An 11,976-nucleotide genomic window follows, 5' to 3' on the forward strand; every position below is an offset into this window, starting at 1 on the left:
CAGGTCACCTGTTAGAGGTCCCCAGCTCACCTGGTCAGAGTCCCCAGGTCATCTGGTCAGAGGCCCCCAGGTCACCTGTTAGAGGCCCCCAGCTCACCTGGTCAGAGTCCCCAGGTCATCTGGTCAGAGGCCCCCAGGTCACCTGGTCAGAGTCCCCAGGTCATCTGGTCAGAGGCCCCCAGGTCACCTGTTAGAGGTCCCCAGCTCACCTGGTCAGAGTCCCCAGGTCATCTGGTCAGAGGCCCCCAGGTCACCTGTTAGAGGCCCCCAGCTCACCTGGTCAGAGTCCCCAGGTCATCTGGTCAGAGGCCCCCAGCTCACCTGGTCAGAGTCCCCAGGTCATCTGGTCACAAGCCCCATGCCTGCTCCCCTTGGCCCCCATGTTGCCTCTTTGCTTTTGTTTCAGCCTCTGGGAGCCCTTCTCTGGCCTCCAAGGCTCCCTGCCCCTCAGCATAGCAGCATCCCTCCCTGGGCCTCCCCCACTGGCCCCTGAGTGGACGTGGGGCCTCCCTCTGTCCCTTACCAGCTCTCATGGTGGCTTTGTCTGCTGTTCACTCTGACAACTCCTGGGTGTTCACCTCCCAGGCTGTGCTGCCTGCCTCCAGCCCCCAGGCCGTGGTGACCCCACATCTGTTGTCCTCTTCTGTCCTCTCCCTGGTGGGCATGGGCCCACCCTGGCCCTTCTCCGGCCAGAGTCCAGCCAGCTCCTGGCCCCAACCCTGGCCTGTTACCCGCGTTGACTTGATTAACCCTGTGCTTCTTGCCATTGCTTTCGGGCCCATGGGCGGTGAGCCAGGCCATACCCAGGACCACTGGACAGTTGAGGGGGGCCTGAAGGCCAGAGGGTGGGGTGGGTGGCTGAGCAGACCAAAAAGGAGGCATCTGGGGAGCCAGGACTTTGTGGTGGGCGTTGTCTGGGCAGCCTTGGAAGTGGTGTCCTGGAGGTAGAGGACCCCCCTGGCATCCGTGAGGGGCGTCTGCAGTGTGGGAATGCCCTGGGTGCCCGGAGACCCCGTCTGGTGGCCGCATCGGTGGTCTGGCCCTGGCTCGCAGCCGGGTTGGTGTTCGGTCACTCAGCCTGGAGCCCTCAGGGGGCCATGTGGGTCGGGCGGGTGGGGAGAACATGAAGAGGAAAGTGTGTGAAAGCCAAGGGAGCTGTGACCCCCAAAAGAAGGGTGGTCACCAGCAGGCCGCTGTGTCACTCAGGTCAGTGGCCAGTGGCCCGAGGGGCTGGTGCCAGACTGTGAGGACAGACAGAGGCGGGGGTGGGACCGGACTGGGCCCTTCCAGGAGGGCTGGGGGCTCTGGAGGAGGGGCGGGCCAGCCTGACCTGCCTGTCCCTGTCCCTGTCCCTCCAGGGGACGGCAACCTGCACCTCAACGTGACGGCCGAGGCCTTCGACGTGTCGCTACTGGGCGCCCTGGAGCCCTATGTGTACGAGTGGACAGCCAGGCAGCGGGGCAGTGTCAGTGCCGAGCACGGCCTGGGCTTCAAGAAGAGGGATGTCCTCTGCTACAGCAAGCCACCTGAGGCCCTGCAGCTCATGCAGCAGCTCAAGGCCCTGCTGGACCCCAAGGGTATCCTGAACCCCTACAAGACGCTGCCCGCCCGTGCCTGACTGCCCCTGGGGTTGGTGGGAGCCTCTGGAGGGGCTGTGATCCTGACTTGGATTTGCCCATGGGTGGGCCTGCAGGCCCGGCGTGGGCTCGGAGGGCTTCCCTCCAGTGGAGCCAACAGCTGGGGGGAATTGGCCTCCTGGTCGGAGGGGCTGGGAACGGCCCTGCGGAGCCTGGGACACAGGGCTTGGGGCAGGACTCTTTGGGGTCTGCTGGTTCTGGGGTCGCTGAGCGGAGATCCGCCCAATCTGCTCTGCCTGTCCTCTGGGCGGGCACTCCATCCCTTCGCAGGTCCTGAACAGGCCGGGAGGGAGAGCAGTTCTGTCCGCTCAGAGTAGACCAGGCCGCCCCTTCCTTGCCTGTGGCCCCCGGAATTCTGCCTCATGGGGTGCAGCCCTAGGAGGGGGCATGGGGGTCCTTCTGCTGGTCCCACACTGTGCGAACCTCCCAGGGGCCTGGGCAGAGGTGATGAACTCCATGTGGGCAGTGGAGCGCTGGGAGGCTGGTCCATCTGAGGCTCTGACCACCAGAGCCTGGATCTTCGGCATTATAAGGACGACTGGGGACCGGTGACTGCTGGTCATGTTTGAGGCAGAGTGACAGGAATGCCCCCACCCTGGAAGGTATCATCTCCCCCGTTTTCTAGAAGGCCCATCAGTTGGCAAGACCGTTGTCAGAAGCCAGGCATTTATTTCTCGCACTTGGTGGTTTGCTGTGTTGTGTTCACGGAGATGAGTGTTTCTGGTTCTGCTTTTACCATGATTGTCAGTGGTGTCAGGTGAGAAGCCCTGCCAGGCACAAGCAAGGCATCTGCGACAGAGCGGTTTCCAGACACGACGTCACTTACCCTCATGGGTCCTCCCTGTTGACTTGGTCCCTGGGGCAGCTGCTTGGGCTGTGGAGACAGTCTGGGAGGTTGGACATATGTTTTCTCTTCCTGGCTGCCATGAACTTCCAGTAAAAATGGGAATTGGTCATGACACTCTCCTTTCTTCTGTCACTAGGAACATAATGTCATAATAGCCCACGTGAAGTGCCTGTGTACCATGTTCCTAAAGCACCCGAACATCAGGGCTGACAGAGTGACCTGGGGCTGGATCCTGTTCCTGTCCCCACCCCTGTCCCCACGCTGTGTCCCTTGTGCCCATGCCCCACTGTGTGACGCAGCCCTGTCTTGTCCGGCCCCTGGGGCATGGTCTCTGTTTCCTGAAGCTCAGAGGCGGGTCAGTTCTTGTTGGTGATGTGCAGGGAGGGGCTTTGTGGTACAGAGTGACTTTCCATAAAAAGCTTTAGGGCTAAGTATGTTTCTTTTGGAGAATGAAAATAATGCATGAATTATTAAAAGGCTTTAAAAAGTGGGGCCTTTTAGCTGGAGTAGGGGTGGGGCTTTGAGATAGTGGCCTAGTGACCTGGGTGGAAGGGAGGAAGTAGCAGGAGGAACTCTGTTTCCGGGAAGGATGAGTTGGCCCCCAAGATGCCTAAAAGTGAAGTAGGAACTGTTTTCCTGCAGTTCACTCCTGGGGTTCACCCCGAGAATCCACCTGTGCACAGGTGCACATGCAGACACAGTGCACACACACAGGCACACGTGCACACTTGCACTTGCACACGTTGGTGTGCCCCTGGGACGTGCACGGAGCACTGTCTGTAGGTGGTCAGTCACTGGCCAGGCCATCCAGGTGCCTGTTGAGAAGGAGGCGGGTGTGTGCCTCAAGCCCCTGGACAGAGGGCCAGGGAGAAGAGAGGTGGCGGGTAGCTCACCTCCTGCTTCTGAGAAGGGATGTTGACTCTCGGAAGCTAGGTCACTGCAGTTGGGGCTCACGTTGGGGAGGGTTCCTGGAGCTTGGGGTCAGGTGGGGAAGAGATGTTACTTTTTGTATTTTTTGGATGATTTGGGCTTATGTGTTTATTTTGCCAAGCACGTGTACACTTTTATAAAGCAGGCGCACGCTGATTCAGAGATCTCGTGGGAGCCGGCTGCTGCTGGGCTGCATGGGTGTGGCCGGTCATGGGCTGCATCCTCCGTCCCCTCCCCGTTACCCAAACAGAGCCTGCTCTGAAGGGACCCCAAGCCCCTGCTGGCCCAGCTGGCCCCTGATGCTGCCTCCCTGGCCAGGGTCTTCTGGCTGTGGATGAACCACACCCTGGTGGAGGTGGGTGTTCTCCTGGGGGGTTTCTTGGGCCCAGCACAATTTCAGGGCATGGGTCAGGGGTCCATCTCAAGGCCCCGTGCTGGCCCAGCAGGTATGCTTGTCAGGACACCTGTAACTGCCTCCCTAGTCCAGGTGGCCCTCTTGTCTCTGTCCTCAACTGGTCCCTCCTGCTCTCTGCAAGGATTTAAAACAAGGGTCCTCTCCCCACCGGTTGCCAGCTGTCCATGACCTCGCCTGTTCCAGGGCCTGACTGGGCCTGTCACTGTGGGCCACTGCTGGCTGCAGGGCCGCCATTGGGACTCCTGTGGGCCCCAGCCTCACCGGCCCTGAGAGCTGGCTCTGTCCTCACGGCCATGGCCACTATTCCACTGTCCCTGGCTGGGCACTCAGCATGATGGAGCTGCCCAAGGCTCATGGCAGCTCGCCTCTCTGCCTCCACCCTGCCGAGGCCAGCAGGTGTTCTGGTGCTCAGCATCTGACCCCCTGGAAGCCCCCAGTTTTGAGGCTGCGTTTCCCCAGCTGCTTGTGAGCTGGAGACTCGGGCTGCCCCATCCAGTGGCCTGGGTGGAGGAGGTGGTGGTGATGGGCCGTGGAAGGTAGGCACGTGCCAGGCATTTCCTGCCAGTGGGACCTTGAGGGCAGTGGGCTCTCAAACAGGGGTGGGATCCACCAGCCACCGACCCTTGTCCTGGGACTCACAGTGGCAGGGGTGCGGATGCCGTTTCCTGTGCTTCCCTCAGCCCGTGATGGCTCACTTCTGCCTCTCACACCCCCTCCCCTGCTTGTCTCTGTGCCATCTTAGTGGACGGTGTCTTGGAATCAGTGAACCGCAACACAGCCTGGTAGAGTGGACACGGGACAGAAGCCCGCGGGTGTGAGGAAGGACAGGGAGGTCTGGAGTTTTCACACCTCCAGAAAAACCTGCTGGAGCAGCAGGAAAACCAGAGGAAACCCATCGCATCCTGGCAGGCGGGGCTGTCAGAACCTGTGGATGCAGACTGGACAACACCACAGACCCCCGGTGCCCGCGGAGAACACGGCTATCCTGAGCGCACTTCAAAGCAGAACCCAGTGAAACACCCCTGCTCACTGTCCAGAACCCCCAGGCCAAGGGGTTGCACAAAACATCCCAGGAAAAGACAGGGAGAGGGGCAGGCCGGACTGCCAACAAAGAAGCTGAACCCGTTCCGGACCCCACGGGGGTAGGGGTGCGGGAGAGACCACCCTACTCCTCCTGAGGCCCCCTCCGCGCCGGTACCAGGAGGCTCCCCAGAGTAATCTCCCAATGTTCCTGCAGGTGGTGAGGAGGGAGGGGAGGGTCCTATTGTGTCTGGTTTAGGAAAAGCTTACGATTTTCACCTTAAAACCTCTACGCCCTGCAGCCTGAGAAGAGGTCATGTAACAGGAGTGCTCACAGCAGAGGCCCGCAGAGGGCGTCAGGTGAGCAACTGCACCTGGAGGGGCCGGGAGTGGCGGGGAAGGGGCTGCATCAGCCTCGGTCTGCAGGGCGGGAGGGAGCCCCAGACAGGTGTGGGAGCAGACTGTAGGGATCCTGGGGGGAGCCAGGAGGCCACCCCTACCTCGGTGCCTAGGGTGGAATGTGGCTGCGGGTGGCGGCCCCGGCCAGGCCTGCAGGGAACAGAGTCCCAGGACAGAAGCCGTGAGCTGGGCGCAGGGGGTGCTTGGGCAGCTGTGCCCCTGCCCCTGGGTCGGACTTGGCTCCTTAAGTTGGGGCAGAAAGAAGCCAGGGCCCCCGGGGATGTTGCCTCTGTGGACTCTGGCGGGCGGTCAGTGGCAGAGGCCTGACACTGGCTCCCCTGAACCCTGGGCTGGCCAAGGGGGTGCAATCCCCTGTCCCTGGATGGGAGGAGGCCTGCCTTCCTATTAAGGCCGGGCAGAGCCCAGGGAAAGAGGAAGCTGTGCTCTCTCGCCTCCCCTCCCTCCTGGGGCCTGACCCGCCCAGGGCTGTGCAAGACCCTGCCATATACCACAGAAGCGGGAGTGTGAGCAGGGCGGGGCTGCACACGTGAAACTGCCCCTCACACGAAGGGGACAGGCAGGAGGGGTAGGCATGCTCAGGGGTGACCCTCAGGCCCCCCAAGTATGGCTCTGTCTGCAGGGCACCTCGCCTGCTCCCAGATTTTGCTCGAATCTTTTTTTTTTTAATTTTTTTTTCCCGGGGGAGGTAATTAGATTTATTTATTTTCTTAGTGGAGGTGCTGGGGATTGAACCCAGGACCTAATGCATGCTAGGCATTCACTCTACCACTGAGCTCTACCCTTCCCCTGGCTCCAATCTTCTTGATGTTCCATCTGCCCTGGGGCCCTGCTGGGGTGAGCCAGAGCCCTCCAGACCCTGGTCTCATGGGGGCTCCAGCCGGGACCCAGGGTCACAATTGGCCCCCTCCCTCTGTGCCTCCACCTGCCTGGGGCTGGGGCCATCTATGCTGCAGGTCCCGTTGCTTTGTCCTGTTCTGTCCCTCAGCCCTGATCTGAGCCGGGGGTGCAGCGGACGGCCCCTGGGCCGCCCACCTTGGGCTGCTCTTCCTGCCCAGATCTGGTTGCTGGGACCCTAAGTGGAGTGTGGAGCCTCTGGAAATTCAGGGATTGGGGAGGGAACTCCCAGACCTCCCGCCAGGTGGAAAGGGACTGTTGCCTTGAAAGGTGGGGCAAGGCACTCCGTGACTTCAGGAGGGAGGAATGCAGAGGATGCTGGGAGTGCCCACTGCCTGCCGGCAGCACCATGACCCCCAGACGCAGGTGGAGGTGAGCAGGGAAGGGAGGCAGCAGGGCTTCTGGCGAGGGGTAGGGGAGCTGTGGCCACTGGGCCAAGGGTCTCTGATGCTAGTGAGGCCATGTGGTGGGCGACATGGCTGTCCTCTGTCCAGGCCGTCCTCAGAAGGGATGCCGGGGCCGGGGGGCATTGCAGATGAGTGGGAGCAGGCCTCCCTCTTAGACTGGCCATCCCTGCTCTGGCTGCTGGGCGGCCCCTGGGTCCGGCCTGCAGGGTCACTGGCCACAGGGCAGAGGCATAGGGAGACGTCTGCCCACATGGGGGCCTCTGTGGCTGCTGGATAAGAGCCCCCATGTCAGCAGGGGTGTCCCAGGTCAAGGCTGCCCGAGGACCCCCAACCCACCATCTTGAGCCCACTGAAGCCCCCAGCTGCGGGAAGGAGTGGGGAAGAGGTGGGGCTTACCGGGTCTGAGATGGGCTCTCCAGGAGGGGGGTGGGGGGTGGAGGATGGAGGGGTGGGGCCAGGAAGGGGAAGGCAGATTGCTCCTTTCCCTGACACGGAGCCCGGGGCCTCATGAGGCCTTGCTGACTTGGAGGAATGGTGCTGTTTGCCGTGGCTTATCCGCCCCCCTCGGTCCAGGAAGGAGGACCCTGAGAAAGCTAAGGAAACCCTCCTCCCTGCCTGATGGGGAGGACCAACCGTCTCTGGACCGGGCTTGGTTACCAGAGCAAACCTGAGGCTCACTCTGCAGGGAGGGGACTGGACCAGGGGACCCCGGGGACAGAGGGGAGGAGCACCCCCCTACTGCTTCGGGCCTGGGGCCATGGGAGGGTCAGTGACCACTTCTCTCACGGGGCTGGGACTGGTCAGCACCTCAGACCCAGCAGCTTCTTGGAGTAGCCACACCGTCAGGCCAGTGTGCATCTGAAATCCTCCACAGGGCGTCCCCTGTGCCAGACTCCCCACGGGAGAGCTACCGGGTGGGCAGTGACTTGGAGGTGGCTGATGCCCTGGGCTTCGTCGGCCAGTGAGGTGTGAGGGGTAGCGAGGAGCAGGTGAGATGTGCTCTTGTCCGCCGCGTGTCCCGGTGCTGGCCAGGCCCAGAGCACACGCCCTGCAGGGGCGAGGATGTCAGTGCCCCAGGGACCTGGTGAGGGTTGGAGTGGTGCATGCAGAACTTCTGTCTGTGTGTCTGGATTCTTTTTCTCACCCCCCCACCATAGAAGAGAAATACATGGTGCTGGCCTCCAGCTCCCCAAAGACCCTCCTGGAACCCCCACCAAGGATGGAGACAGGGCCTTAGCCTTCTCTTCCACTCTTTCAGTTGAGGGTTTTGAGAATACAGTCTCCCTGCATTCCAAGATGCAGCCCCTGCCCCCGGGTTCCTGCAAGGCGAAGTGTGGCCTGCAGAAGCGCCAGCCTCTCAGAAAGGGGTGGGAAGGTCCTGAGCCTTTCCTAGGTGCCATTAGGCCCGCTACACCAGTCACTGGTGGGGGGCTCAGACCAGGCTGGGTCAGCTGGCATGGAGAGGGTCCTGTGGGAAGGGTCCCCAAAGCCATGGTGAAGCCCAGAGGGGCAGGGGGTTGTGACTCCCTGCTCGAGGCTGGCCTGGGGGTGGCCACCCCCCATGCCGTGGGGACTTTGTCTTCCCTTATGGACTTAACACTTATAAAAATGCTGCACACATTTCCCTCAGTCTGTTTTCTAATATATTTATTTCTCTAAGGAAGAGATGTCCTTTCATGGAGTAAAATCTACTCAATTTTTTGTTTATTTTCTACTGAGGGAGCAGGACCCTGTGGCTCTGTTAGGCAGTTAGATAGAAATGAACACTGGGCAGGGGGAGAGGAAGGGGTAAGGAACAACCCAGAAAATAACAGTATATCTGCTCTCAGGATAAGGGACTCCAGAAACTTTTACTTTCTCAAAATGAGGGCCAGCAAAAGAAGCCAGTTAAAGTCAAAACGCTGCAGCTGCGTATAAGAGAAGGACCCGGCATAACTTGACCCAATGTTCATTGTAATGTAATTAACATTACAGTTTGAGCCCCTTCCCTTAGGTTTCTCTGTGTGCTTTATGGGTGAGAACCTGCCCAAAATGGGATGGGTGTGCCAGAGCACAAGGAACCTGAGCTGTCAATCAGCTTGATCACTCAAAGAAACTGAGCCTTTAATCAATCACAAAAATGCCCCTAAGCCAGGACATAAGACGGAAAAACAAAGGAGTGGTGCCATTTTTCCCTCTCTTCGATTGGCCCGCTCCCAGTTCTCTGGAGGGTACTGTCTTTTACTACCTTTTCACTTTACTAATAAAAATCTTGCTTATATCACACTTTCTGTCTCTCATTAAAAGTTCTTTTTTTCTGAAAACAAACAACCCAATCCGAAAATGGGTAGAAGACCTAAACAAGCAATTCTCCAAGGAAGACATACAAATGATCAATAAGAACATGAAAAAATGCTCAGTATCACTAATTATCAGAGAAATGCAAATCAAAACTACGATGAGGTATCACCTCACACCAGCCAGAATGGCCATCATTCCAAAGTCCACAAATGACAAATGCTGGAGAGGCTGTGGAGAAAGGGGAACCCTCCCACACTGCTGGTGGGAATGCAGTTTGGTGCAGCCACTGTGGAAAACCGTATGGAGATTCCTCAAAAGACTAGGAACAGACTTACCATATGACCCAGGAATCCCACTCCTGGGCATATATCCAGAAGGAACCCTACTTCAAAATGACACCTGCACCCCAATGTTCATAGCAGCACTATTTACAATAGCCAAGACATGGAAACAGCTTAAATGTCCATAGACAGATGACTGGATAAAGAAGAAGTGGTATATTTACACAATGGAGTACTATTCAGCCATAAAACCTGACAACACAACGCCATTTGCAGCAACATGGATGTTCCTGGGGAATGTCATTCTAAGTGAAGTAAGCCAGAAAGAGAAAGAAAAATACCATATGAGATCGCTCATATGCAGAATCTGAAAAAAAAAAAAAACCATAAATACAAAACAGAAATAGACTCATAGACATAGAATACAAACTTGTGGTTGCCAGGGGGATGGGGAAGGGAAAGGACAGACTGGGATTTCAAAATGTAGAATGGATAAACAAGATTGTACTGTGTAGCACGGGGAAATATATACAAGATCTTGTGGTAGCTCACAGCAAAAGAGAATGTGACAATGTATGTATGTTCATGTGTAACTGAAAAATTGTGCTCTACACTGGAATTTGACACAACATTGCAAAATGACTATAACTCAATAAAAAAAAGTTAAAAAATATTTAAAAACTGGAAACAAGCTAAGCATAAAAAAGAAATTCTTTTTTTTTGTTTGACTAAGAACCGAGGTAATTCTTACTTCCCTTTTCCCAGTAACAGCACCCCCAACTCCGGCCTCTTGTTTATAGAGAAGCTGGCCTCCCTGAGTCTTAGAAGAGAGGCCCCAGCAGTTGGTGAGGACAAGCCTGTGGGCACTAGGGGATGTTGATGACTGACACCTACCTCAGCGATGAACAGAGATTGCTCCCCCATTTCTCTTTAAAATGTTCATGGCTGAACAGAATCTTTGGAGACGTTTTTTTTCGGGGGAAATTCTGGGTCCACCAGATTGGAGTCATTCTAGTTAAAAGCAACTTTCCTTTTTGTTACCAGCTGTTGCCCCCAGGATCATAACCCCTGCGCCTCCCTCGACTAGAAACCAATGACTCTTTTCTAAGAATCCGGAGGCAGCTGTGGAGAAGAAACCAGAAATGATTAGAACCAACACTCAGGACAGTGGAGGATCCACGTCCAGTGGACCTGAGCCTTATTATGCAATCACTGTAATATATTAGCATGCTGAGTGACACACCCACCAGCAAGCGCCATGATGGTTGACAGTCGCTGTGACAACAGTGGGAAAAGCCCACACAAGGACTGAAAAACTCGAACAAGGACTGACTGGCTCCACCACCCCAGAAAGGAGGACATGGTGGCACAAGCCTCCCTAGAAGTCCACGTGGCCCCGCCTGGCTGGCGCGGCCCATCTTCGCTGACGGCTCCCCACTTGATTACCTCTTCCTTTTTCCTCTTTTGAGAAATGAAAGCAGTTTTCGCCCTGTCCCACTGCCTCAGCTGTCAATTCTCTCCAGCCAGCAGGCGAGGACCCACACTTGGGCAGGTCTCCTAATGAGATGGGGGGGGGGAAGGGGGCAGGGCATGGCCATTCAAGAAATAACAGCAGGGGGAGGGTGTAGCTCAGTGGTAGAGTGCATGCCTACCATGCATGAGGTCCTGGGTTCAATCCCCAGTACCTCCATTAAGTAAATAAGTAAACAAACAAATAAACCAACCTAATTACCCTCCCCCCTCAAAAGACCCCAAAACATTTTTAAAAAAAGAGAAGAAATAACAGTGGGTAACAGCGAGGTGGGGAAGATTCAACTCCCCACAGGCCTTGAGGCCCCAGATGGCGGGAGGCTCGACTCCCAGTGACCTTGAGCTGCATTATATGCTCCTTGTAATACATCAGCCTGGTAAATGGCACCTCCACCCAGTGACAGTCCCGAGGCTGACCATCAAAGGTCAAAGAGTGGGCAATGGCCCTGTTCCTGGGTATCCCAGCCACTTCCCCAGGGCAGCTGGAATGATCCTCCCACTTGTTAGTACATAATTAGTACATAACGTACCGAGCCCATAAAAACTAAAAACCCTGCCCTCGTGGCTGCTCTCCCTTCTGAGTGAGATGCACACACTCTGCCTAAGGAGTGTGTGCCTACTGAGCACCCAACCCCACACCTTGTGGCCTTTCTCTTGCCTTCTGAGACAGCCTGCACTCTGTCTATGGAGTTTGTATCTCTGAATAAATCTGCCTTTACTCAGCTGTGGCTCCCTCTTGAATTCTTTCCTGCATGAAGCCAGGGACCCACACTTGGCAGGACTCAACCGAGACCTGGGACATGGCCGTCCTCTCACCCCACATTCATTCTCCTGTGTCGTTTTAGGGGTCTCACTGTTGGCTAGTAGTGGTGTCCTCTTTTAAAAGTTCTTTTCCAGCCCAAGGAGTGAAAAATAGCTAAATTTTCTACTAAGATGAAGCAACATCTTAAGAAGAAGGAAAAGGAGAAGGGCTCCCAAGTCCATCCCAGAGCTGTTGACAGACCCAACCTGCACCTCACACCGAATCTTTGCATCTTGTCCTGAGTTCTGAACCCAGGGACCCTCTGTGTGCCCACAGCTTCCTCTGAGCCCATCCCTGGCCGACTGACTCCTGGGCTGAGGCTGGTGGGACAGGTGGCAGCCCCACAGAGCAAGCCCTCCTGGGACCCTGGCTTTCCACTGTGAACCAGGAGGGGAGGCCCGTGGAAGGGCCAGTGCCCACCCTGGCACCAGCTGGGCCCCAGGGAAGGTCTGGTTCTTTCTGAGAATCCAATGTTAAGCCCTCAGATTGGGGTGAGGGTGGAGGGCGTGGCCT

At 57.0% G+C, this 11,976-nt stretch overlaps 1 protein-coding gene and 1 non-coding gene across 6 annotated transcripts in view; both read left to right on the forward strand.

The window, feature by feature from the left end:
- Positions 1 to 8,835, forward strand: part of D2HGDH (D-2-hydroxyglutarate dehydrogenase) — a 30,919-nt gene extending 22,084 nt beyond the window's left edge. For 4 of the 5 annotated variants that reach the window (XM_032480794.1, XM_032480793.1, XM_014556834.2 and 1 more), the window contains exon 10: positions 1,359 to 8,835. In XM_032480794.1, coding sequence (XP_032336685.1) covers positions 1,359 to 1,618 — 260 coding nt within the window. In that variant the 3' untranslated portion in view covers positions 1,619 to 8,835. The remainder of the gene's footprint in view (positions 1 to 1,358) is intronic. The other variant, XR_004320219.1, reaches the window with a different exon arrangement.
- A 1,914-nt stretch (positions 8,836 to 10,749) lies between these two features.
- TRNAG-ACC lies at positions 10,750 to 10,821 on the forward strand. The gene has a single exon. It is a non-coding gene; the product is annotated as a tRNA-Gly (tRNA).
- Positions 10,822 to 11,976: the final 1,155 nt, after the last annotated feature.

This window comes from Camelus ferus, chromosome 5 (assembly GCF_009834535.1).
Source record: "Camelus ferus isolate YT-003-E chromosome 5, BCGSAC_Cfer_1.0, whole genome shotgun sequence".
NCBI lineage: Eukaryota > Metazoa > Chordata > Mammalia > Artiodactyla > Camelidae > Camelus > Camelus ferus.